At 47.9% G+C, this 27,306-nt stretch overlaps 1 protein-coding gene across 5 annotated transcripts in view; it reads left to right on the top strand.

Moving 5' to 3' along the window:
- STKLD1 (serine/threonine kinase like domain containing 1) overlaps positions 1-27,306 on the top strand; it is a 73,357-nt gene that overhangs the window by 36,283 nt on the left and 9,768 nt on the right. For 3 of the 5 annotated variants that reach the window (XM_077306746.1, XM_077306749.1, XM_077306745.1), the window contains 5 exons: positions 258-388; positions 5,547-5,630; positions 6,248-6,367; positions 10,127-10,267; positions 24,967-25,095. In XM_077306746.1, coding sequence (XP_077162861.1) covers positions 258-388; positions 5,547-5,630; positions 6,248-6,367; positions 10,127-10,267; positions 24,967-25,095 — 605 coding nt within the window. The remainder of the gene's footprint in view (positions 1-257; positions 389-5,546; positions 5,631-6,247; positions 6,368-10,126; positions 10,268-24,966; positions 25,096-27,306) is intronic. The other 2 variants (XM_077306750.1, XM_077306747.1) reach the window with 2 other exon arrangements.

The following is a 27,306-nucleotide window of genomic DNA, read 5'->3' as shown; positions in this document are numbered from 1 at the left end:
GGCTCCTGGGAATTGTAGTCCATGGACGTCTGGAGGGCCGCAGTTTGACTACCCCTGTCCTAATGTTCTTAATTCCTTCAGCTGCTTTTCACTTTTTTGGGTGGCATAAACTCAAGCTAGATGTTTATTGCAGGTTATTATTAGAACTATTGGGTTCTTGTTTTAAAATGTATCTATTTGTATTTTAAACTGCTTTCTCATCTAAGCGTATGGTTTATGGAATCAACTAAACCATCTGATTCTCTTCCACTTTTTAGTGAGCTAGTTATTAATCCATTTGTTCAAGAATGTTTGATTCTGGCCAGATCTCCCCTAATCAAAATAAAGAAGCCTCTTCCTCTGGGAATAATTGAGGTAATCAGCGAAAGCGGAATCCGTACTGTTTTAGGTAAGGCAAGGTCAGAAGACGGGCAGACTGCCTCAGAAATGAAGGTTTTTGCTGGCCTTGAAAACATACCATGTAGCTCGCTGGAGATGAAGGCATGGGTAGGCTGGGTGGACCGGGTCAAGCTGGATCACGGCTGCAAGAAGCTGACTTAGGAGTAGTTAAATTCAAGTGAGTAGCCATGTTGGGCTGATTCAGCAGAACAAAGTTTGAGTCAAGAAAATTTAATTCTAGGTATAAACTTTTGTGAATGCACATTAAAGCTTATACCTTAAATAAAACTTTGTTGGTATTAAAGGTGCCCCTGGGCTCAGACTTTACTATTAGTTAAGTTTAAGAACTGTGGAAACAGCAATGGCTAAAGTACAGCCTATATAGGAAGCTGATACCACACCCCGTTCCTGTAACCAGAGCTGGGTCCTGATTTTGCCAGGACTTAAGGAGTGGCATTGGCCTCCTGTGCACAGCTAGATGAAGGCAGCCCCTGGCTAACAGGTGTGTGCTCATTAGCCTGATTTGGGGTGTCTTCCCAGTCTCTCCACCTCCTTTGCTTCTGGGAGAGGTTGCATGGGGAAAGGTGGCAGAAGGGTGTCCTGATTAGGGTTTCCAGCTCCAGACTGAGAAATATGTGGCAATTTTGAAGGCAGAACCTGAAGGGAGTGGGGTCTGGGGAAGGAGGGATTTCAGTGCCATAGAGTCCACCTCCCAAAGTGGCCATTTTCTCCAGGTGAACTGATATACAGAATAAAATCATAGAATTGGAAGGGACCTCCAGGTTCATTTAGTCCAACCCCCTGCACAGTGCAGGAACTCACGATTACCTGCCCACCCACGGTGACCCCAATTTCATGCCCAAGTGATCCCTCCACCCAAAATCTCCTGAATCCAGCCTACCCTGGAAGTAAGTCATCTACCATCCCACGGCTAGAATTAGCAATCCCCTGGCTATGCAAGGAAGAGCGACAAGAGACAAACGCTGGAACATCCTTTCTGGTCTACCTAAGTTCATAAAATCAGCGTTTCTGTCAGATGACTATCTAGCCTCGGCTTAAAAACTTCCAAAGATGGAGAACCCACCACTTCCCGAGGAAGCCTGTTCCACTGAGAAACTGCTCTAACTGTCAGGAAATGCTTTAGGATGATTAGGGCTAATCCTGCGTTGAGCAGGGGGTTGGACTAGATGGCCTGTATGGCCCCTTCCAACTCTATGATTCTATGATTCTATGAAATTCTTCTGGATGTTTAGCTGAAAACTCTTGAATTCATTTCAACCCACTGGTTCTGGTCTGACTCTATGGGGCAAGAGAGACCAACTTTGCTCCATCTTCTCTATGACAGCCCTTCAAGTTCTTGAAGATGGTGATCATATCACCTCTTATGTCACCTGGAGATCAGCTGTAACAACACCTACTGGAGGCTGGCGAACTTCTTGCTCCACTTGAGACTCTGGCTCTTGAGTTGGTCCCTGATCTAACTGAGATGCTGGCTCTTGGGCGGGAACCAGTTGTAACAGAGACGTCTGGAGGTGTTCTCCCAAAGATCCTGGGGTCAAGGAACCTGGGATATAACAGCAATCATAGAGTGCTCTTCTTCTTCCCTCATGGAGCCTCCCTCCCCCAAGGATTCCGCATTCTACTCCTCCAGGAACTTGAGAAACACCCCAATGCATAGCCCAGATCTGAACACTACTTTGAATCCACCTCTGTGGGCCACAACTGGCAGAACAGTGTGGAGCATATGCTTCCATGGATATATGGGGCGGGGCAGGGCGGGGGGGGGGTTGGAGGCCTTGTGTTTGAGGCCCACACAGCAGGTCAAGGAACTCCTTAGCTGCAAGGAAAGACTTGAGGTTTGTCATCTCTTGGTAATGCAAAACCTTTAGTATGCACTTCCTTGGATTAGATACTTTGGCCAGCCGTATATCATACAAAATTGAGCACAATCCTCATATGAATGACTGTGTGCAGCTGGCTTTATCTGTGAGGCCAATGCAGAAGTGAGTTGCTACAAAGAGTCTGCACAATCCACAAGGAAGTTCTGCTGTGCAAGCTCCACCACTCCTGTACAGCTGCCATGCATTTCATCTTGTGCATGTGGGCAGGAGCACTTCCTGGCAGATTGTGCTCTTAGCTGGTCATTAGGACTGACTGCATTATCATAGAATCATAGAATCATAGAGTTGGAAGGGGCCATACAGGCCATCTAGTCCAACCCCCTGCTCAACGCAGGATTAGCCCTAAGCATCCTAAAGCATCCAGGAAAAGTGTGTATCCAACCTTTGCTTGAAGACTTCCAGTGAGGGGGAGCTCACCACCTCCTTAGGCAGCCTATTCCACTGCTGAACTACTCTGACTGTGAAAAACTTTTTCCTGATATCTAGACTATATTGTTGTACTTGAAGTTTAAACCCATTACTGCGTGTCCTTTCTTCTGCAGCCAATGGGAACAGCATCCTGCCCTCCTCCAAGTGACAACCTTTCAAATACTTAAAGAGGGCTATCATGTCCCCTCTCAACCTCCTTTTCTCCAGGCTGAACATTCCCAAGTCCCTCAACTTATCTTCATAGGGCTTGGTCCCTTGGCATTGGACAAAGGGCCTTCATTGTCTACTGTGTCATGGCCCATGCCCTGATAGGGAGCCTGCAGGCAGCACAGCGCCAGCCAATAGCTTTTAGAAAGTAGGCAGAGCCTGGTGGGACTTTTCTCAGCAAGGATTTGGACTGGGCACTGAAGATTGGTTGTGCAGATTAAAAAAACCAACAAACATTGCTTTGGCAGCAGCTGCCCCCCCCCCCCAGCACGAGTCCTGTGGCTGCTGCTTTGTGGCATCCATTTTGTGCCAGCACCCACTGCACTGTCGGAATTCCAAAGGTACCCAACAGGCTCAAAATGTTTAGGTAATGCCGGATCATTAGAGCATGATATTGTGCTGTTTAAAACAAAACCTGTTTTAGTTTGGAAGCAAAGTTAGGGGGGGGGGAAGCCTGTGTATGGAAACAGCCCATGAGTAATTAGGAGAAATGAAAAAACTCCCTATGAGTCTTGCTGAGATAGAGACTTGTTTCACAGCACTTCATGTCTATATGGTACTTTCCTCTACGTGTGCAAATTAGTTTAATTATAATTATGTTTGTAACCCTTACAGTTCAGACAAAATCTGTATTATGTCTACTTTGCATGTACAAGGACTGAGAAGAAGCCATGTACAAACTTTAGGTCCCAACCTGTAACCCCCTTCAGCCAAGACTTACTCCAGTGGAGAAAGTCTTTTACATCTAGAGCTAAATGTGCCTGCATCATCTTGTAGGTCCTCTGTCACCCTACTGACTCCAAAGGGTTCTCAACTCCTGCAGAGATGGTCTCTTTCTTTCTCTCTATGGTAACCTCTGCCACAACTGACTTTTATATAGAATTGCCCAACAAGAAGTTCAGGTCTCCCGGCTTCCCTTTTCAATTCTGAGACCTTGCCTCGATGTTTCCCACTACCCAGTGCTTGGCTACCATAGGGACAATTTACTGCCAGGCATACCCCTGAAGGTATAGCCACTTGCCAATTGTCGGGTTCCCTCACCTTCTAAGGCGTGTACAAGATGGTGGGAATCTATGTGGTATATAGAGAACCACTACTAGCACCAAATAATAAATACTTTATTATTTAAAAGAAAATGTTTACATGCATACTTTAAACACACATCAGATTGAGCAAGAAATTCCAAAATAATAGGTAAAAATGTAAATTCTTGTGCTCCTCTCGCTATACATGGCCCATCAGATGTTAAAATATAGGACGGGCTCCTCAAGAAGTTCCTGCATTGAACAGGGGGTTGGACTAGATGGCCTGTATGTCCCTTTCCAACTGCCAGGACTTGACTGTAAAGGGAGAGTGTTTTTTTTATAATGTTTTTAATTTTATGTGGGGTTTTATCTTTTATGTAACCCACCTGATAGTGGTGGGGAAGAAATAAATGAACAAACAAGTTGCAGATTTCCACAGAATTCCCATTACCCTAAAGCTTTCTACAGAGCTCCAGGTGAGCACATGGTTAATGGCTGCTTCCTCCAGATCTCAGTTAAGAGATCAGTCTCCTCTGATGAATCCCATATAAAAGAGACACCCCCCTACCACAGCTGTCAGGAGTTTCCATCATCTCTCTTTCTCCACCCACTGACCTGGCCAGGCTAGATCAGAGAAGCATATCCTGAGAATCTCCAGGAATCTGCTTCCTTGAGTCTGTTAAGCATTTAAAACCTCTAAATCTCTGCAAGGGAGGACAGGGGAGAGGGTGACCATCCATTGCTTTTAGCTATTTGTATTTGAATAAAGCTGAGCCGATACTGAAAAGCCGTTTACTTAACTTCCTCCTCTCCAGCCCAGAGAAAAATAGCCTGTTAAAATGTCCATTTCAAGCCAGAGAGAAAATGCATTTCTTTACACCATCTCAGGAAATCTGTCTTATTGGAAAAAGCCTTTCTCTACTGTAGGGGGCCTTGGTAGAAAGAAGTCAGGGTATCTAAGAGCAGAAGAAAGGTGTAGGCCCATGAGGAAGGAGACTGCTGTTCTCTGGAGCTACAACGGCCTCATTCCTCAGAGCTGAGCTTGAGGAAAACATTTGTTTGCAGAAGCAACTTACCATGCATGGTGTTTGTGGGCTCAAGTTTGTGCAATCGCAGATCACCCTTCCCAGATGAGTCTGACATTTTAAAAACTAAGGTGATTTGTTTTTAAATAAGGAAATAACTTTTGATTGTTTAAATATTCAAATGAGCATCAAGACCTCCCCCCAAACTGGAAAGGCTACCTGAATCATAGGGGTGGGGGCAAGACTGATGACAAACTCCATAGGGAAACCTCTGGAAACACATGTTCAGTGTAAAATGAAGAGGGAAGAAAGACATTGGGTACAACAGAAAAACACACACATTGCGTTTGTAGCTATGCTTGTATACCCCTCAAGCTGCCCAGTGAGCCTGTGGGTGGAATGAGATTTGCTTATTTTACTTTAACTCTGGCTGCCAAGCAAGTGTATGGAAAGTTGTGACTTTGGAGGCATCCGGTCTTTTTATGAGGGCATGTCAAAATAATAACTGGTAATGACTTTTCTGCCATAATTTTGTGTACAAAAGGTTCTTCAAAAAGGTGCAAATGTTTTTTCTTCTGCAGAATTTATGTTTACTTACCCAGACATAGAGGAAGCTCAAGAACGGGGTATTGAGCGCCTTCATACCCTTTTGAAACATGCCAAGGGTAAGTTATGTCCCCAAAACCCTTTTCATTTCACTTGGGAATGCACAAAGGTTCCACATACAGTGGCACAAGGCACAATCCAGTCTGAGGCATTGGGCATGGAGTCCTTGCTAACAGAAGGGCCCAGGGAAAGGAGTGCCATGAACACTTGTGCAAAGATAGTGCAGAGATGGTGATCCTTCCCCTATACTAGCGCACTAGACCTCTGAGCAGCTCACACACAGGGTGAACTTCGTTGGGTTCATCTGGAACCTCATCAGGTGGGGATAGGTTCTGTTGGTAGGGAGAGCTGGCAAAATTTGTGACAACATGTGGGTTGCAACACATATCCTTAGGCCTTCCCATCTTGCGAGCAACTCTCCAGAGTTTGGGAGGAGATTGGCTGCTGCCTGGTGGCAGTTTAGTTACAGCCCGTTCAGTTGGCTTCTGTGCCCGAGTACATGAGGCAGTCCTAGCAGGCATGTCTATGCACATGCATTTCTCAAGCAGCTGGGCAACAGGGATGTGAACCAACAAAGACATTTTAAGAATGTAAAACAATGAAAACAGCTGGAAAGCAGTAATTGTAACTCAGTAGCAAAAAATAAAATAAAGCAGCTGTGGTTTCTTTTCCACAGCCAACCTAAATAGCTGCCACGAAATTATCAGTTCTGTGACCTGTACCGCGAAGAATCACATTGATTCTCTTGAGATCCAGTTAGCCACATGCGCTTTGCTGCTTGACATCATTGGCAGAGGTAGGGCGATGACCAGCAGTTGGGCTCCAGGCCTTTGTCCTGACTGTTATTTACCATTTCTGTTGCTCTTTCCAGCAAAGCACAGCAGTTCTTGGCACTGTTCATTTTGCACTCGTGAATTGGCTTGAGGCGAATGAATGGCTTCCGCAAGTGATGACTCTTCATTTGGCCCTCATTGTTGGTGCCTGCACAAGGGCAATGCAGCTTGCCTGGGGGCAGGACAGCCTCCCGCCTGAGGGCTTTTAAAAATTGGGTCTAGCAATATAGCACTATCACAAAGGGTGGGGTGTGCATTCGGATCTTCCCAAGCTGAAAATGTACCCAAAATACTTTGTTAGTGTTTTTCAGGTATATTTTGGTATCCTAAAAGAATTTAGAATCCCCCCCCCAAAAAAAAAAATCCTGGATATTTTAGGAACCAGGAAGATCGGAAAAATAGCTGTGAGGCGGGCCTCTCAGATGGCTCCTCCCCTTCTTCAACAGACTGATTTAAAGGGACTGCAGAAAAAATCTGGATTTAGTGGCTTTCCCATTCCTGTTTGTTCTCTCCCCTGTTTCCCCCCCCCCCATTTTAGGACTATTGAGCCTTGGAAAAATTTGGATTTCTAAAGAATCTTAAATCTGAATACTTAGCTGATTTTTATGGAAATCTCAAAATTTTGGGAGATCTAATGGACCCAAACTGAAAAATACTTGGGAGAAAACACTGCACCCCCAAGCCCAGGAGAGAGGGCGGCAATTTCCATGTCATCGTGGATCCGCAGCTTCCAAGTGTCCTGACTCGTTGGGACGCTTTCTGCATCCTAGTTCTGCGGCCAATGTGGGTGCCCCTCCACTGCATCCCTCCCATGGAAGTGGTCATAGAGGCCTCTTATTCCCCCCAGCTGTGAAATGCTGCTATCAGTGCTGCTGGATTTGTCTAGTGGCACTAATAGAGGCCATTTCCGATTTGGAAAAGGGAGTGAAAGCTTAAACACTACACCCCCCCCCCAAACACATTGTGGTCCTAGTCCAAATTAGGTGGATTGTTCAAGAAAAATAAACATGGGAACTCCTATGTCACATCTTTAAGAGTCCCCGGGGTGGATAGGTTGTCATTTAAAGGAGGGCAGGGAAAGGTTCCTGCTGGTGGTGGCAGCAGCAACAGAAGAACATTTGCCTTCCCTTTCCTCTCCCCACAACAGACACCCTGTGAGGTGGGCGAGGCTGAGAGAGCCCTGATATTACTGCTCGGTCAGAACAGCTTTATCAGTGCTGTGACTAGCCCAGGGTCACCTAGCTGGCTGCATGTGGAGAAGGAGTGGGGAATCAAATCTGACTCGCCAGACTAGAAATCCATGTTCCTAACCACTACACCAAGCAGAGGATAGGACCCATAGTAATGGATTTAAACTACATGTAGAATGGTACTGGCTAGATATGGGAGGTGGGGGGTGGGATTCACTGAGTAGTTCAGCAGTGGAATCGGCTGCCTAAGGAGGTGGTAAGCTCCCCCTCACTGGCAGTCTTCAAGCAGCACTTGGACAGATACTTCTCATGGATGGTTTAGGCTGATCCTGTATTGAGTTGAACTAGAAGGCCTTCATTTCTGATTCTTCTAAAAATTCTACCACCAATAATGTGTATGTGATGCTGACAGAAATTCTTAAAGATATAAAAATAATGGAAGGAAACATTATTTGTTTAAGCGAGGCATTTGCTGTAAGCAAACACCTGTCCCCAGGACTGTAGAAGTTCCTTTTGGTGGTGAGGGAATCCCTGATTCCCCAACCATTCCTGGACTTCCCACTTGGCCGACTGCAGCCCTGCCACCTCACCTGGCCTGCAGAGCGTGAGGAGGGGCTGAGGCGAGATTCTTTAGGCCCTCTCATGAAGTGAGAAGCTTAGCCTCACTGAGTCAGCCATCTTTACCGGTCTGACCAATGTTGGTCTTCCTTCAAGGAGCCCCTTATTATTAGTCTTAAATTCACTAACCGCCCCTCTCTTCATCCAGTACAAAATATATTTCTACGATAGTGTTAAAATCAGAATATAACAATTATAACAGTAACACTATGTCCCAGTGCTCTGTCTCAGTATATCGGGGGGGGGCTTGGGGTGTCCGGGGTAGCGGGGGTACAGTTCATCTGTGCATCCTGGCCTCAGCTATATCCCTGGTGGAGGAGTGCTGTTTTGCAGGCCCCAGGGAACTTTGATAGTTCCATCAGGGCCTGTGTCTCTGCTGGTGGCATATTCCACCAGGCTTGAGCCAGGACCAGTTGCACGTCTTAGGGCCGGGGACTACCAGCATGTGTAGATCTCAGAATTCATCTGGGGGTACACAGGGAGAGGCGGTCCCTCAGATATGCAGGGCCCAGACTGTGCAAAGTACCCCGCAATATAGTGTGAAAACCACCAGTGCTCCTTCCCATTCTATATGGCGGATGTCATCACAAAATGGAGTCCTGCCCCAAAGCAAGTCTGAATGCTGCCCCTTCCGCCCACACTGCTGCAAGCTGCTCGCTGAGCAACACCACATTGAAAAACAAGGCATGGGTGTGCCGTGCCCAAGGGAGGAAGGACCCCTCTGGGGCAGTGCAACTGACTGATTAGAACTCCTACGGAGCAGCAGGTAGCCACTTTTCCACACTGACCAGGCTGCCCACGAGCGTCCTACACTTGCTTGTTTATTGTATTTACATCATTTCTAGTCCTCCTTCCTCTCTGAGACTGAAGACAGGTCATGCAGCATGAAACCAATTCAGGTCCATGGGAACAGGCAAGTGCTGTCAAGGTGCCACTGATTTCTGGCAACCCTTCAGGGGCTCTCAGGGCAAGAGACACGCAGAGATGGTTTGCCCTGGCCTCCTTCTGCAGAGCAACCCTGGACTTGCTTGATGGGCTCCCATCCAAGGACTAACTAATCAGGGCTGACTTGGCTTACCCGGAGAGATCCGGCAAGATCAGGGTAGCCTGGGCCATCCAGGTGGGCTGTGGAAAATAGGACAGGGGAAATGGCTGTGGTGTGGGTGGGGCCGGGAACGCTAGTTTCCTGCCCATATAAAATCAGAGTCCTGTGGTACCTTTAAGACCAACAAAGATTTATTCAGGGCGTGAGCTTTCGAGTGCAAACACTCTTCGTCGTATCTTTCCTGCCCATATGACATCCAGCCCAGGTTGGGGAGGGATTGCGGAAGAGGCAAAGGTTTTGCATGGGCCAGGCTGAGGACAACCAAAGATGAGGACAACCCAACATGTCCTGCTGCTGCACAGTGTATGGCAGGGGAAGGTCCCCTACGGGCACATTTCAGGGAGGTTTATCTGATCTTGACATGCTCAGGCTCTTGGGGACACTCCTTTGAAGCCCACAGGTATGTCACTTCCAAAATGTTCCAGGCACTTCTGAGACCCTACTCCTGCAATCAGCCAGTGTTGTGTTCACATCTGGATACAGGGAGGACTGGGCAGGGGGAGGCTGAGAAACTGGCCTCCAGAAGGCCACTTCAGTTAGTCCTCATCACCTCTCAGTCATGAGTAATGGCCACACTTCATCTGAGATGGGGGGGGGGGTACATAATGCACCATTGCCACCAGAATGTCAATCTGCCTCCAGCACTTTTGTTGCCATGTTTGTGACGCAGATGTTCCAGCACACAGTGTTGCCGGATCCTGTCTCATGCCCCTTAGGAAGAGCTGCCCAGTTCACAGGCATATTTATAGTGCAATGAGAAAACAGCCAGGGCATCTGACAGCTCCTGTCCTCTGTTCTGCTTCTGACAGCTGTGGGGAAGACCCCAGATATAGAAATACTGGCCAGTGAAAACACAATCCATTGCCTGATGACTTCTATGAAGGCCTACGCAAAAAATGAAGGGCTGCTGTGGATGATCTGCACGTTATTCATGATGATGTCGAGTAGTGGTAAGGGAACACTGCTGTCTTCTGTCCCACCAATCATTGTTTCCCAAGAACTCAGCCCATGAAGGAAACAAAAAGCCCACTTGGCCAAGAAGGGCGTTGGTATCTTTACAGGCATTTTGTGATTAGTAATAGCAGGCTGGAAGGTCACAGAGGGCAAGGGAGGGTTGGCAGGAGATTTCACGTGGCTGGCATTGCCTCCTATGGTAGCCATATTGTATCAGAATTCTGAAGGTGCCTCTTGGTGTCCTTTCTATTGAGGCACAGGAACTACAATCTCATAGAATCACAGAGTTGGAAAGGACCTCCAGAGTCACCTAGTCCAACCCCTTGCACAATGCAGGAACTCAAAACTACCTACCTACCCACAGTGACTCCAATTTCATGCTCAAGTGATACCTCCCCCCTCCCCCCCCCCCAAAAAAAACAATCCTCCAGAATTCAGCCTGGCCTGGAGGGAATTCACCTAGCATCCCATATGCCTATTATGCACGGCCGCTGAAACGGCGGCATGGAGAACGTGGAGGAGGAAGAAGTGAAGCAAACCGCTTACGCATGGGATGGAACACAACAGTGGCAAAACCCAGAGTATCCGATTATGCATGCGGCTACTCTGAAGCCGCTTCTGGTTGCGCCCTGGTCCCGGGAAGCTCCACTTTCTTCCGCATCTCACTAATGCGGCTTTTTCAGCAGCATACGTTGACTCTGCGCCTGGTTGCCGCCTGCAGCATGCATAATTGGTGATTTTAGCCACTGCCATTCCACCCCGAATGTGGACCTTCCACTCCGTGCATAATGGGCCATAGTGGTGATCAGAAAATCCCTGGGCATGCAAGGAAGGGCCACAAGAAACAAACATTGGCACATTCCTTCCTGCCCACTCACAACTGAAAAAAGATGTAGAGAAACTGGAGCCTGTCCATGTCAAACGTGAAGAGAACTCACAACAGGCTTCTTAATTAAAGAAAGCTTTATTGAGAAGTACTACACGCTCTAGGACTGAGAAGTCAAATCTGACTAGAGTACAGATTTGCTTCAGCTTATCAATACAATTCTCCCGCTCAAAACTTGACAGTTCCCAAGGGAGGGGAGCAAGAGAAAAGACACATGTGTAATTAAAACAGAAATACATTCTCATGGCCTTGACTAGGTGATAACAAATCCAGGCTCAGCCGAGAGGCCGCAACATGTGATAAGGTTACAACAACAAACTATTCACTTTTATGGTTAGCAAGAATACAGGACCTGGGGCAACCAGGCGCCAAGCAATATAACTGACATGGAGGAACTCAGGCTAATTTATGACAGAGATTCTACAAACCTGACATCCCTCCGCACTAAAATATACCTCCCCCACCCTAGCCCGCATCCACTGGACGAGGGCAATCAGGGAATGCGCGGTGGAAAGCCCGGAGGAGGCGAGGTGCCTTTACATTTTCTGCCTCCACCCACTCCCTTTCTCCTGAGGGGAAATCCTTCCAATCCACTAAATATTGGAGGTGACCCTTGTGCACACGAGAGTCCAAGATTTGGTTGACTTCGTAGTGAGTGTCTTTATCAATGTAGACCGGTACAGGTGTTGAGAGCGGAGGGTGCCACACATCAGGCACAGGGGCTCGCCGCAGCAGGCTGGAATGAAAAACCGGATGTACATTCCTGTAAGTTTTAGGCAAACACAATTCTACAGTCATAGCATTGATCAGTTTCACAATTGGAAAAGGTCCCACGTATTTAGGACCCAACTTCTTAGACTTTTGCTGACAGCGTAGATTCTTTGTGGACAGGTACACGAGATCACCCACTTTCCACACGGGCGCTGGTGCACGTTTTTTGTCTCCCTGGGTTTTGTAAGCCTGTTTTGCCTCCTCGAGGCTAGAGACAATGTCAGGCCAACCAGCACTAATCGTTGCAGCCCATTTGGTGACTTCAGGGGCCTCGGTGGAAATTAGATCCCAGGTGGGTGCAGCCACTAAATCTGTCCCATACACCGCTTTAAAAGGTGACACTCCCGTGGAGGAATGCACCCCATTGTTATAGGCAAACTCAGCTAGAGGCAAGAGGGCAACCCAATCGTTTTGTTGGTGGTTAATAAAACAGCGCAGGTACTGTTCAAGAATCTGGTTCACCCTTTCAGTCTGGCCGTTGGATTCAGGGTGGTAGCTTGATGTCAAGGCTTGTTCCACTCCCAGCAACCTCAGGAGCTCCCACCAGAACTTGACAACGAACTGGGGGCCCCGATCCGTGAGCAGACGCCTAGGGATCCCATGTAGGCGGATTATGTGGGTCACGAACATGGAGGCCAGTTTGGCCGCTGAGGGCAAGCCAGCGCAAGGAATAAAATGGGCTTGCTTGGAGAATGCATCTACCACCACCCAGACCACCGACTTGCCCTGGCTGGGAGGCAAGTCCGTGATAAAATCCATGGTGACATCGGACCAAGGACGGGCGGGGGTGGGCAGGGGCTGCAGCAACCCCCGTCTTTTCCCTCCAGAGGGTTTGGAAACCAGACAGGTGGGGCAGCCTTGCACGTACTTCTCCACATTGCTCCGCAACGTTGGCCACCAATAATGTCTCCTGACCAGGTGCAGAGTTTTCACGAAACCAAAATGCCCTGCGGTTTTTGCATCATGGCAAAGTTTTAAAACGTCCCCGCGCGCTGCCGCTGGGACGTAGAGACGCTCCCCCTTAAAAAACAGGCCCCCCTTATCGGTTAGGTTAGGGCGGAGGGAAGCAAACTCAGAGTCCTGTAACACCTCCTTCTGAACCCACCCACCAGGAATCGGGTTTCCCTTCTTTGTTTGACTGCGCGTCACTGCGGCCATCCCCAGTTGGGCGGGAGTGAAAACTGTGTCCACCAATGGTACTGTTGTACTGGGGCAAGCGGGATAGAGCATCCGCCCAAAAGTTCATTTTGCCTGGCAGATGCTTAAGAGTAAAGTTGAAACGAGAGAAAAACTCCGCCCACTGCATTTGCTTGGCAGAGAGTGAGCGGGGCTGCTTGAGTGCTTGGAGGTTTTTATGGTCTGTCCAAACTACAAACGGGACGGCGGACCCTTCCAACCAATGTCTCCATGTGGCTAGGGCCAACTTTACTGCAGCTGCCTCTTTTTCCCAAATTGCCCAGTTGCGTTCTGCTCCGGAAAACTTCTTAGACAAATAGGCTAATGGGTGTAGCTTCCCATCCTCCCCCTCTTGTAGGATCACGGCCCCCATTGCTACATCCGAAGAATCTACTTGCACGGTGAATTGCTTAGCCGGGTCAGCATGGGCCAACACGGGCTCAGATGTAAACAGAAGCTTCAAATTCTCAAAGGCTTCCTGACACCGGGGGGTCCACTGGAGTGGGGCGCCTGGTCGACTTGCCGCTTTTCCCCCCTCCTTTGTTTTTAACAAGTCAGTGAGAGGCAATGCCACCTTGGCAAAACTAGGGATAAACGTTCTGTAAAAGTTTGCAAATCCTAAGAAACTTTGGAGTTGCCTTCGCGTCCAGGGTGGTTCCCATGCCAGCAAGTCACGCACCTTGCCCGGGTCCATTTCGATCCCCGCTTGAGAAACCCGGAAGCCTAGAAATTCCACCGCATCCCGGTGGAATTCACACTTTGAAAGTTTAGCAAACAAATGGTGCTTCCGCAGTCGGCGGAGCACTTCGCGGACTAATTTGGCGTGCTTGCCCACATCTTCAGAATACACCAAAATATCATCAATGTACACCAACACCCCCTGATACAATAAATCATGCATAATTTCATTAATCATGTTCATGAACACGCCCGGAGCGCCGGCGAGGCCGAACGGCATGACAGTGTACTCAAATTGGCCCAAGGGGGTGTTAAAAGCAGTCAAATACTCATGCCCCTTCTTTATTTGGACCCGGTAATAGGCTTCTCTCAAATCCAGTTTTGTAAAAATCCGAGCCCTCCCCAAATGTCCCAGCAAGTCCTTAATCAAAGGCAGCGGGTAAGCATTACAGGTGGAAACGGCGTTCAGCCCTCTGTAGTCCGTGCAGAGGCGCAAGGACCCGTCTTTCTTTTTCACAAAAAGGACCGGGGCCGCCAAGGGCGAAGTCGCGGGTCTGATAACTCCCCGGGCTAAGTTTTTGTCCAAGAACTCCCTAAGTTCTTTCATTTCTCTCGGGCTCATAGAATAAAGTTTGGCTTTGGGAAGGGGCTCCCCTTTCTTTAGCTCGATGGCACAGTCTGTTTTACGGTGGGGGGGAAGTTGGTCGCATTCAGCCTCTGCGAACACATCAGCAAAGTCTCGATATTCCCAAGGGATGGCCGCCCCCCCGGCGGTCCCTACTGCGGCCACGGCCCTGCCGTTTTGAGCGAGTTGGGGCCGCACATGCCGCTTGTAACTGGGCGAGGAAAACTTCACTGTTCCCTTTTTCCACTTCACCGTGGGGTCATGCTCCCTCAACCAGTCCAAACCTAGAACGCATGGGAAAGCGGAGTGGGGTGCTACTAGGGGTTGAATTTGCTCCCAATGTTTCTCAACGTCCAAGTCCATCGGGAGCGTTTTCACCGTAGCCTCCCCCCCTGGAGCACATTTCCCATCCAGTTGGGTAATGGGTAGGGGCTCCCCCAAAGGCACCTTTCCCACCCCCAAAGTCTCGGCTAGCGCTGGGCTTACTAGGGTTTTGGTACACCCTGAGTCCACAATGCAACGAACCCCCACTTTTCGTCCAGAATTGGGCTCTGTGAGGGTTGCGGGCAAAAGAATCAGGGGGGGAGTCACTCACCACGCGTTTGCCCCTGCCGGAGGCCTGCTGGCGGGGCGCCTTTACAGCAGACCGTCTTCGTTTCCCGACTGCTCCTCCGATTGAACTTCTTCGTCCTGGCCGCTGCTCTCCTCTGATTCCTCCACCACAGTCGTGGCCCCAGCTGGAGCCAGCAAAGACTTGGCACTTTTCTTCGGGGCCGTTTTCTTAGTAGTGGGCGCTTTGGCTGGGGTTCCTCCCGTTGACTTGGCGCTGGGCGACGTCTTGGTTGGGCATTGTGCAAGGAAGTGGCCAGCCTGACCGCAACCCAAACACAGTCCCTTTTCCATGCGCCGGGTGCGCTTGCTCGGCTCCAGTCTCGCATTTGGCTTGACTTTCTTGGGGGTAGAAGTCTTCGTCCCCGTCTTGCCGGCAACTCCTTGATATTCATCCGCCCTTTCCAGGCGGCTCTCCATCTCTCCTGCCAACTGCACCCATCCTGCCACCATAAGTGGGTCTTCCAGGAGGAGGCACTTGCTGGACAAATCCCCAGAGAGTCCCCCCACGAACGCGTGCACTCTCTGGGGCTCAGTCCAATCCGGCACGGCTGAGGAAAGCTCCTTGAATTCCCTGGCATATTCGGCCTCCGTCATTTTCCCTTGCTTCAGGGACTTGAGTTTCTTCTCCGCCGTCTCCTTCTCGAACGGTTCCACGTACATCTGGCGCATGGTTCTCAGGAAGTGATTGTAATTACGGACGGCTCTCAGGTTGTAACGATAGAGGTCCATGAACCATTTCGCTGCCTTCCCTTCCAGGCATTCCCCCACAAAACGAACGCGCTCGGCATCATCTTTAAAGGTGAAACCCATGTCCATCATGTAGGCTTGGAGATGCACCAGGAACGAAGGGAAGGTTGATGGATCCCCCGAGAATTTAGCTTTAAACTTGTAGGTGCTCCGCATTTCCACTCCCCTGAGATGGGGAGGCAGCCGTCCCGGTCCCCAATCCATCGGGGCTCTCGCTCCACGGCCCAAACCTCGACCTGCTCCTGCCGCTGCTCGCGCCGCCGCCACTACTCGCGCCGCCGCCGCTCGCGCCACCGCCGCTCGCGCCGCCGCCGCTCGCACCGCCGCCGCTGCCGCTGCCCGCGCCGCCGCCGCATCCGCTCCGTCCGCATCAGCCGCCACTCCGTCCGCCGCCCCGGCACCTTCGGCGGCTCCTGCTCCACCACCAGCCCCGGCCCCACCAAGACCGGCTTCTTCTTCCTCCTGCCGCTGCGCTGCTGCCCTCGCCTCGGCCAAGGCGGCGGCTTCGGCCTCGGCGGCCGCCTGCATCACCACCTCCTCGCGCTCCCGCAGGGTGGGAAGATCCCCCAGCCTCCGACTGCTGGATTCGCGAGAGTCTCCGTGCAACTCGCGCAGCAGGCGCCGCGCTTCGCGCTGCTCTTCCGGATCCAACCGGCCCGAGACATCCTGCAGCCAATTGGTCACCTTGTCCAGTTTATGCTGCAAGTCGCGCACCTCCAAGGTGGACTCCAACCCGTAGCTAGGCATCCCCAGTTGATCCGGCCACTGCTCATCCCCCGTCAGGTGGTCGTACTTTGACAGACACCTGCGTTCGGTGATGTGCTTTTCCAGGAACTCTGCATGACCCGGAGTCGCCTCTCCCAAGGCTCTGATCATGCCCGAGCTGTACGGACCCACACCGGCCCCGTCACTCTGAGAGAGGTCCCAATCCAGGCCCTCTCCCTGTTCAGTATAGATATTGCCTTCGTCCTGCATGTTGGCAGGCGAAAGGGGTTGTGAGATTTGACTTAATGTCAAACATGAAGAGAACTCACAACAGGCTTCTTAATTAAAGAAAGCTTTATTGAGAAGTACTACACGCTCTAGGACTGAGAAGTCAAATCTGACTAGAGTACAGATTTGCTTCAGCTTATCAATACAATTCTCCCGCTCAAAACTTGACAGTTCCCAAGGGAGGGGAGCAAGAGAAAAGACACATGTGTAATTAAAACAGAAATACATTCTCATGGCCTTGACTAGGTGATAACAAATCCAGGCTCAGCCGAGAGGCCGCAACATGTGATAAGGTTACAACAACAAACTATTCACTTTTATGGTTAGCAAGAATACAGGACCTGGGGCAACCAGGCGCCAAGCAATATAACTGACATGGAGGAACTCAGGCTAATTTATGACAGAGATTCTACAATCCTGAAAGTCCAGAGGAGGGCTATGAAGATGGTGAGGGGGTTTGGAGACCAAGCTGTATGAGGAAAAGTTGAGGGGTATAGGTCTATTTAGCCTGGAGAGAAGGTGACATGTGATATGATAATTATCTTCAGGTACTTGAAGTGCTGTTTTATAGAAGATGGAGCAGAGTTGTTTTCTGTTGCCCCAGAGGTTCGGGCCAGAACCAATGGGTTGAAATTAATTTCAAAGAATTTTCGGCTAAACATCTGGAAGAAGTTCCTGGCACTTAAAGCAGTTCCTCAGTGGAACAAGCTTCCTCAGAAGGTGGCGAGTTCTTCTTTGGAAGTTTTTAAGCAGAGGCTAGATAGTCATCTGACAGAAATGCATATTTTATGAACTTAGGCAGATTGTGAATGGGTGGGCAGGAAGGGATGTCTCAGTGTTTGTCTCTTGTGGCCCTTCCTTGCATACTGAGGAAAATGCAAATTGTTGCTATTTGTAGTTGAATTCCCTCCAGGCCAGGCTGGATTCTGGAGATTTTTGGTGGAAGATTGTCAGGATCAGCCCTTCCGATCTCTGCCATGATTTGTGATTGACCTGAGAGACTCCATCTTGGTTTGATGTGTGCTGTTTGAAGAATCTTTTATAACCCTTTTTATAACCCTGAGCTATTTGACACTGCCCTGCTTGTCCGCTCATGCTGTGCTTTGTTGTTACAAATATTTCTCTGTACTTTGTTATCAGGAAAGGAGAGCCTGGCGAGGGCCTGGAAGGGCACCCAGGATGGCACCTGTGGGAGGGGGGATTTCACTCCCTGGGAATGATGCGAGTTTGGGTGGGAGAGAACCCTTAAAAGTGTTTGCTGTCTATGTATTGATCAGAATCGACAATGATCGTTGAAGTGTTCTGAGCTGCTAACAATAAAGCTTTCTATTAACCCAGAAGCAATGTTAGTCTGTCTGTCTTTGACAAAGGATCACTTGGGCATGTTATTGGGGTTACTGTGGGTATGCAGATAGTTGTGAGTGCTTGCATTGTGCATGGGTTGGACTAGATGACCTTCTAACTCTTTGATTATGTGAAGATGCCGCAACGGCACTTTTATCCAGTGCCTGTTATCAGCCACTTATTGGTGTCCCTAGCTGGGGACAAGGTCTTTGCTGCCAGTAGATGATGCAAATGGGTGGGCAGGAAAGGATGTGCCAGTGTTTGTCTCTTGTGGCCCTTCCTTGCATACTCAGGGAATTGCTGATCATCACTATGGAATGGTAGGTGAATTTTCTCCAGGCCAGGAGAGGAGCGCCTGGGCCCGGCAGAAGCTCTCCAGCTTCTCCGTCCTGGACACCACGAGGGAGCTCCTGGGCCCGGCAGAAGCCTCCGCCGCCCGCCGCCGTCCTTCTTAGGCTTCTGCTGGGCCCCAGATGCCCCTGGCTCCTGCAGAAGCCCGCGCCACACACACACATACCCTGCTCTTTCCCCTGCCCTGCCCTCCCCACCTCACCTCTCCCTTAACCCTCCCCTTCGGACCCAGCTCTACCCACACAAACGCACGTACACACACACACACAGTCATCTCCCTCCCACTTGCCTCTTCACATATCCCTCTCTCCCATCCCATTCTATCTACCTTCCTGCCTGCCTTCTTTCTTTCCTTCCTTCCTTCTTTCCTTCCTCTCTTTCTCCATCTCCTTCTTCTCTCTCTGTCTCTCCCTCTCACTTGCTTCCTCTCTTACTTTCTTGATCCCTTCCTGTTCTTCTCCCTTCTATCCATCCCTGCAAAATCCTCTTCCCCTCCTTTCTCCCTTCCACTCCTTCTCCCCTATTCTACCTTCCTTCGCTACATTCTTCCTCCCCACGCACTAGCGCCTGCTGTATTTCCCTTCACAGCGGGCTTAATTTCTAGTCAGCTCTAATGCAGTTAGCAGCAGTCCCCCACCACCCAGGCAAGGAAGGCTGGCACTTTTTCCTTCCTACCTAGCTGTTGTCTCTTTCATTAGCATCTTGCCGGTATGAACAGTGTCAGAGTCTCCATCAGAGTTCTCTTTTTATGTGTGTTGGTGGCTCACTCCCATATGCGGAGGGGGGGGGCATGGAGAAGAGCAGGTTGATTTATTGTAAAATTGTAAGATTCATATCCTTGGGACTCAAGATCACTTACATATCACAATTGAAACATCAAAACCAAAAGAAGAAAACTCTAGGTCCTCCTTTCCCTCCAAGGATAGCTGCAATTTAAACACCATTAAAAGCCCTGGCAAATAAAGTGGCGAATTGTCTCTTGAATGTTTTATTTATTTAAAACATTTATAACCTGCCTCTCCTCTTGGCTCAGGGTGGTTTCCAAATAACAGTTGGGTTATCTCTAGCTAAAACCAAACTTTAATCCCATTCATCTATCAAGGTGCCGGTTCCACAAAGGGCCTCTGGTTGCTGCTGGGAGGGCACCTTAATGGGGGTCAGCCAGTAGGTGGCCACCTCAAGAGCTCTGCACTTTGTTTCCATTCACATGGAAGTGCACCCATCAGTGGGGAAAGCCTTTTAGACCTTCCACAATACAAAAGAGGACCTCAGGTTGAAAATCAGTCATTGACTGTTGCTGTTGAGTACTAGCAAATCAAAAATGTAACTGGACGAGAAAAATGGGAAGTCCCTGAAAAATTTGGGTGCACACACATCATCTTATTTTGTATTAGGGCTCCCTGTAAGAATGCCTAATCTTCTGGCCCATAAGTTTTTAGGTTCAGTTCATGATTTACCAATTGTTTACGTCTCTTGCTGTTAGGGGCAAAGTCATGTCCGACCCATCGTGACCCCATGGACAATGATCCTCCAGGCCTTCCTGTCCTCTACCATTCCTTGAAGTCCATTTAGGTTTGCACCAACTGCTTCAGTGACTCCATCCAGCCACCTCATTCTCTGTCGTCCCCTTCTTCTTTTGCCCTCAATCGCTCCCAGGATTAAGCTCTTCTCCAGGGAGTCCTTCCTTCTCATGAGGTGGCCAAAGTATTTGAGTTTCATCTTCAGGATCTGACCTTGTAAGGAGCAGTCAGGGCTGATCTCCTCTAGGACTTGTTTGCCTTGCAGTCCAAGGGACTCACAAGAGTCTTCTCCAGCACCAGAGTTCCAAAGCTTCAATTCTTTGACGCTCGGCCTTCCTTATGGTCCAACTTTCACAGCCATACATTGCAACTGGGAAGACCATAGCCTTGACTAGATGCACTTTTGTTGGCAGGGTGATGTCTCTGCTTTTTAGGATGCTTTCTAGATTTGCCATAGCTTTCCTCCCCAGGAGCAAGCGTCTTTTAATTTCTTTGCTGCAGTCCCCATCTGCAGTGATCTTGGAGCCCAGGAAAATAAAATCTGTCACTATCTTCATTTCTTTCCCATATGTTTGCGAGGAATTGAGAGGGCCGGATGCCATGATCTTCGTTTTCTCCTCCTTCACTCGCATCAAGGCTCTTTAATTCCTCTTCGCTTTCTGCCATTAGTGTGGTATCATCTGCATATCTGAGGTTGTTGATATATCTCCCTGCAATCTTGATCCCAATTTGTGACTCATCTAACCCCGCCTTTCTCATGATGTGCTCCGCATACAAGTTAAATAGGTAAGGCGACAGTATACAGCCTTGTCAAACTCCTTTCTCAATTTTGAACCAATCGGTGATTCCATGCCCGGTTCTCACTGTTGCTTCTTGACCTGCATATAGGTTTCTCAAGAGACAAATAAGATGATCTGGTATTCTCATCTCTTTAAGAACTTGCCACAATTTGTTGTGCTCCACACAATCAAAGGCTTTAGCATAGTCAATGAAGCAGAAGCAGATGTTCTTCTGGAACTCCCTAGCTTTCTCCATGATCCAGTATATGTTGGCAATTTGATCTCTAGTTCCTCTGCCTCTTCGAAATCCTGCCTGTACTTCTGGAAGTTCTCGGTCCACATATTGCTGGAGCCTAGCTTGTAGGATTTTGAGCATAACTTTGCTAGCATGAGAAATGAGTGCAATGGTGCGGTAGTTTGAACATTCTTTGGCATTGCCCTTCTTTGGGATTGGAATGTAAACTGACCTTTTCCCATCCTGTGGCCACTGTTGAGTTTTCTAAATTTGCTGGCATATCGAGTGTAGCACTTTTAATGCATCGTCTTTTAAGATTTTGAATAGTTCAACTGCAATACTGTCACATCCACTAGCTTTATTGTTGCTCAGAATTCCTAAGGCCCATTTGACTTCACATTCCAGGATGTCTTGCTCCAGGTCAGTGACTACCCCATCTTGGTTATCAGGGATGTTAAGCTCACTCTTGTATAGTTCTTCTGTATAATTTTGCCACCTTTTAAAAATCTCTTTTGCTTCTGTTAGGTCCCTGCCATCTTGGTCCCTTATCATACCCATCTTTGCATGAAATGTTCTCTTCATATCTCCAATTTTCTTGAAAAGATATCTGGTCCTCCCCATTCTATTGTTTTCTTCTATTTGTTTGCACTGCTCGTTTAAGAAGGCATTCTTATCTCTTCTAGCTTTTCTGTGGAATTCAGCATTCAGTTGGGTGTATCTTTTTCTTTCTCCCTTGCTTTTCACCTCCCTTTTCTCCTCAGCTATTTGTAAAGCTTCCTCAGACAGCCATTTTGATTTCTTGCATTTCTTTTTCTTTGGGATGGTTTTAGTTTGTACCTCTTATAAAATGTTGTGAACCGCTGTCCATAGTTCTTCAGGCACTCTGTCTATCAGATCTAATTCCTTAAATCTATTTTTCACCTCTACTGTATATTCGTTAGGGATATGATTTAGTTCATACCTGAGTGGCCTAGTGCTTTTCCCTACTTTCTTCAATTTGAGCCTAAATTTTGCAACAAGAAGCTGATGATCTGAACCACAATAGGCTCCTGGTCTTGTTTTTACTGTCTGTATAAAATTTCTCCATCTTTGGCTGCAGAGCACATAGTCAATCTGATCTCTGTGTTGACCGTCTGGTGATGTCCATGTGTAGAGTCTCCTCTTGGGTTGTTGGAAAAGAGTGTTTGCTATGACCATTGTATTCTCTTGACAAAATTCTACCAGCCTCTGCTGTGCTTCATTTTGTACTCCAAGGCCAAACTTGCCTGTTATCCCGGTTATCTTTTGGTTTCCTACTTTAGCATTCCAATCCCCCATGATGATAAGCACATCATTTTTTGGCGTTGCTTCTAGAAGGTGTTGTAGGGCTTCATAGAACTGGTCAACTTCATCCTCTTCAGCAGCAGTGGTTGGGGCATAGACCTGGATTACTGTGATGTTGAATGGTTTGCCTTGGATTCGAACTGAGATCATTCTGTCATTTTGGGGATTGTATCCCAAGACTGTTTTTCCTACTCTTTTATTGATTATGAAGGCTACTCCATTTCTTCTGAGAGATTCTTGCCCACAGTAGTATACCTGATGGTCATCTGAATTAAATTCACACATTCCTGGACATTTTAGTTCACTGATTCCTAAAATGTCGATGTTCAGTCTTGTCATCTCTTGTTTGACCACGTCCAGCTCGCCTTGATTCATGGATCTGACGTTCCAGGTTCCTATGGAATAAAAATATTTACAGCATCGGACTGTCTTTTCGCTACCAGTTCCCTCCACAACTGAGAGTCCTTTCGGCTTTGGCCCAGTTGCTTCATTCATTCTGGCGCTACTCGTACTAGCCGTCTGCTCATCCCCAGTAGCATATTGGACACCTTCCGACCTGAGGGGCTCATCTTCCGGCGTCATATCGTTTTGCCTTTTGGAACTGTCCATAGAGTTTTCATGGTAAAGATACTGGAGTGGTTTGCCATTTCCTTCTCCAGTGGATCACCTTTTATCAGCTATGACCTGTCCGTCTTGGGTGGCCCTGCACGACATAGTTCATAGCTTCACTGAGCTACGCAAGCCCCCTTCCCACAACAAGGCAGCGATCCTTGTATACCTCTATGAGCCTATATAAGCCACTGGGATCATGGACAGAGGGTAGCAATAGGAGAGAATTCTTCAAGCCACAACCAGCTTACATGTGGAGTCCCTCAGGGAGCAGTTCTCTCTCCAATCCTATTCAACATCTTTATGTGTCCTCTTGCTCAACTGGTACGGGAGTTTGGGCTAGTTTGTCACCAATCTGCTGATGACACCCAGCTCTTCCCCCTGATGGAAGACTGCCCTGATTCTCCCCCAGAAGCATTAGCCAGCTGCCTGGAAGCAGTGGTGAGGTGGCTCAAGCAGAGTCGCCTGAAGCTCACCCCTTCAAAGACGGAGGCCCTGTGGCTGTACAGGAAGAGTCCAAGCAAGGAAGCATGGCTTGCCAACCTGGATGAAGTGCAGCTATCAGTGGCTCGCTCTTCCAGGAACCTGGGCTTGATTCTCAATGCCTCCCTCTCAATGGAGGTTCAGGTCATGAAAGTAGGGCAGCTGCCATTCTATCACCTTCACCAAGCCAAACTACTATCATCCTACATGGCCATGGAATACCAACTACAGTGATCCACGTGACAGTCACCTCTAGACTGGGCTTCTGCAAATCACCCAGTGTACCCGAGGGACTGCCTTTCTGCCTAAACTCCTCAAAGAGCTTTACACTCCACTACCTCCAACTGCCTGATGATCCCTGGCCCCAAGGAAGCTCACTTGACCTCAGTCAGGGCCAAAGCATTCTCCATCCTGACCCCAACCTGGTGGAATGAGGTCCCAGAGGAGATCAGGGCCCTAACGGAACTTGAACAATTCCTGCAAAAGAGGCCTGCAAAAGACAGCTCCTCCAACAGGCATTTGATTGAGGTCAATCTGAACAAATCCTTTTGCCCCTGAGCCTTCCTCCCATGAAAACCACCGATTTGTCCAACGCACAGGGCCGTCAGTATGCTGTAGTTAAATTACTTTTCTTACCATTTTTCTACGATTCCACTGTTCTACTATACTGTTCTATTGTCATCACTGTATTGTTACTGTTTAACTACGAAGTATAATATAATAATAATAATACCCTTGTCTCACAGAGCGTTTATGTTATCTAGACTAAATGTATTTCCCTCTGCAGTGGTTGAAGGCAGGTATAGGAGAACTCCCCATAAAGAAAGAATTTGCTGTGTCAATTTGCCATATTATTTTATGATGTGATGTCATGATCTGATTTCCCCGCTTTTACCTTCCACTAATGTTGCAGACCTCTCGTGGCACAGAGTGGTAAGGAGTTCAATCCCAGCAGTCGGCTCAAGGTTGACTCAGCCTTCCATCCTTCCGAGGTTGGTAAAATGAGTACCCAGCTTGCTTGCTGGGGGGTAAATGGTCATGACTGGGGAAGGCACTGGCAAACCACCCCGTATTGAGTCTGCCATGAAAACGCTAGAGGGTGTCACCCCAAGGGTCAGACATGACCCAGTGCTTGCACAGGGGATACCTTTACCTTTACCTTTTAATGTTGCAGATGTAAGATCTCTTAATTTGCTGCTAGTCCATAAATGCTTGGAGACCACTGAACTGTCAGCCAAGTTTTTATTTATAGTTATGGCCCACAGGACAAAGTAGTAAATGTCACTGATTTTGACACTTTTGTAACTACTATTATCTTGTCATCTGCAATTTTTTATTGTTTTATAGATCTGTGTCATTTAATTATTTTGTATGCTGTTTTATACCTTGGATGCCATTAAAGATTTTTGTATTATATTGTATTGTTTACAATTACTAAATTAACTGTACTGTTCCCTGTCTGCTAAATTCTATGTAAACCACCTGAGTCTAAGGGGAGGGCAGTATATAAATATAAATTTAAGAAATAAAATAAATAAATATAATCTTTCCATTGCTTACCAGACATTGCTGCGGAAGCCCTGAGGAAAGCAGGGCTCCTCTCAGAAGTCCTGACCGTTCTGAGCAATTGTGCCCACCACAAAGACATCAGCCTTGCTTGCTGCGGAATCATCTGGAGCTTGGTGGCAAATGGTATGCAGAAGAGTTGGCTTCACATTAGCAGACTTCCACCCATCCCACCTCAGAGCTGCTGCAGACAGTGTCTCTGCTCATAACTTGACCATTCTTGGAATCACAGTTTGAGAATACTCAAGGGAGGGGAGATGCCAGGTCATGTCTCAGTACTTTCTCAACCTTTTTACCATTGGGAAACTACTGAAACATTCTTTAGGCTTCAAGAAACCCTGGAAGTGTTATCAGTAGACCATACCTTCCTGACATCACCCAGATACTCCCACTGGGTGTGACATGAGCAGGCCACTCCCATAGCACAGGAAGTGATAGCACAGAAATATATTCAGATGATTTGTGAACTGAACCATGCTTGTACTCTGGGCTGGCTACCACAATTTGCTCTTTTTCACCAAACGGAGCCTGCAGAAACAAGGCCGGAGCAGGCCTGTGACACTCTGTCCCCCCATACACACACAGTTAAATTAAAATGAGAGTACTTACATCTGTGGACTCCATTTGCCACCACCTCTGATGAGCCTTGGTCAGCAAGGATTTGTATGGGGAGGGACATGACCGTATATGGTGATATCATTGATCATTTTTTTATAATTTAAAAAAATATAAAAATAATTCCTACCCAATTGGTGAAACCCTTCAAGAGCTACACAAAACCCTGGTTGAGAAAGACAAGAGTAGAGACAGGGAGCTATCTAGAATATGTATCTAGAATATAGGAAAGAAAAAGAAAATGATAGAGCCGTGGGGCATGCTCTTTCCTAAATCACGTTTTGTTTTGTTTATTTTAAATGGTCCATCCATTTAAAATTGATCTCATGGTTCACAAGAATTAGTAATACATAGAATCATAGAGTTGGAAGGGGCCACACAGGCCATCTAGTCCAACCCCCTGCTCAACGCAGGATCAGCCCTAAGCATCCTAAAGCATCCAAGAAAAGTGTGTATCCAACCTTTGCTTGAAGACTGCCAGTGAGGGGGAGCTCACCACCTCCTTAGGCAGCCTATTCCACTGCTGAACTACTCTGACTGTGAAAAACTTTTTCCTGATATCTAGCCTATATCGTTGTACTTGAAGTTTAAACCCATTACTGCGTGTCCTCTCCTCTGCAGCCAGCAGAAACAGCATCCTGCCCTCCTCCAAGTGACAACCTTTCAAATACTTAAAGAGGGCTATCATGTCCCCTCTCAACCTCCTTTTCTCCAAGCTGAACATTCCCTCAACCTATCTTCATAGGGCTTGGTCCCTTGGCCCCAGATCATCTTCGTCGCTCTCCTCAGTACCTTTTCAATTTTATCAACGTCCTTCTTGAAGTGGCCTCCAGAACTGCACACAGTACTCCAAGTGTGGTCTGACCAGTGCCGTATACAATGGGACTATGACATCTTGTGATTTTGATGTGATGCCTCTGTTGATACAGCCCAAAATGGCATTTGCCTTTTTTACCACTGCATCACACTGCCTGCTCATGTTTAGTTTACAATCCACAAGTACCCCAAGGTCTCATTCACACACAGTGTTACCTAGAAGCGTATCCCCCATCCAGTAGGCATGCTTTTCATTTTTCTGACCCAGATGCAGAACTTTACACTTATCTTTATTAAATTGCATCTTGTTCTCATTTGCCCATTTTTCCATTGTGTTCAGATCTCGTTGAACTCTGTCTCTATCTTCCGGAGTATTTGCCAGTCCTCCCAATTTGGTGTCATCTGCAAACTTGATGAGTAGTCCCTCCACCCCCTCATCTAGATCATTAATAAATATGTTAAAAAGTACCGGGCCGAGCACCGAGCCCTGAGATACCCCACTACTCACCTCTCTCCAGTCTGATGAAACACCATTGACAATAACTCTTTGAGTGCGGTTCTCTAACCAATTCCCTATCCACCTGACTATCTGAAAATCCAGATTACAGTCCTTCAATTTATCCATCAGAACATCATGGGGAACCTTGTCAAAAGCTTTACTAAAATCCAAGTAAATGACATCAACCGAATTTCCCCGATCCAGCAAACCTGTTACTTGGTCAAAAAAGGAAACCAGGTTGGTCTGGCAGGACTTGTTGGAGACAAATCCATGCTGACTTCCTTGGATCACCAAATTGTCCTCCAGATGTTTGCAGATCGCTCCCTTTAATATCTGCTCCATTATCTTCCCCACAACAGAGGTCAGACTCACTGGTCTGTAGTTTCCCGGGTCATCCTTCCTCCCTT

This window comes from Paroedura picta, chromosome 12 (assembly GCF_049243985.1).
Source record: "Paroedura picta isolate Pp20150507F chromosome 12, Ppicta_v3.0, whole genome shotgun sequence".
Classification (NCBI taxonomy): domain Eukaryota; kingdom Metazoa; phylum Chordata; class Lepidosauria; order Squamata; family Gekkonidae; genus Paroedura; species Paroedura picta.
The sequence above is the reverse complement of the archived record's forward strand: the minus strand, read 5'-3'. Positions and strand labels throughout refer to the sequence as shown.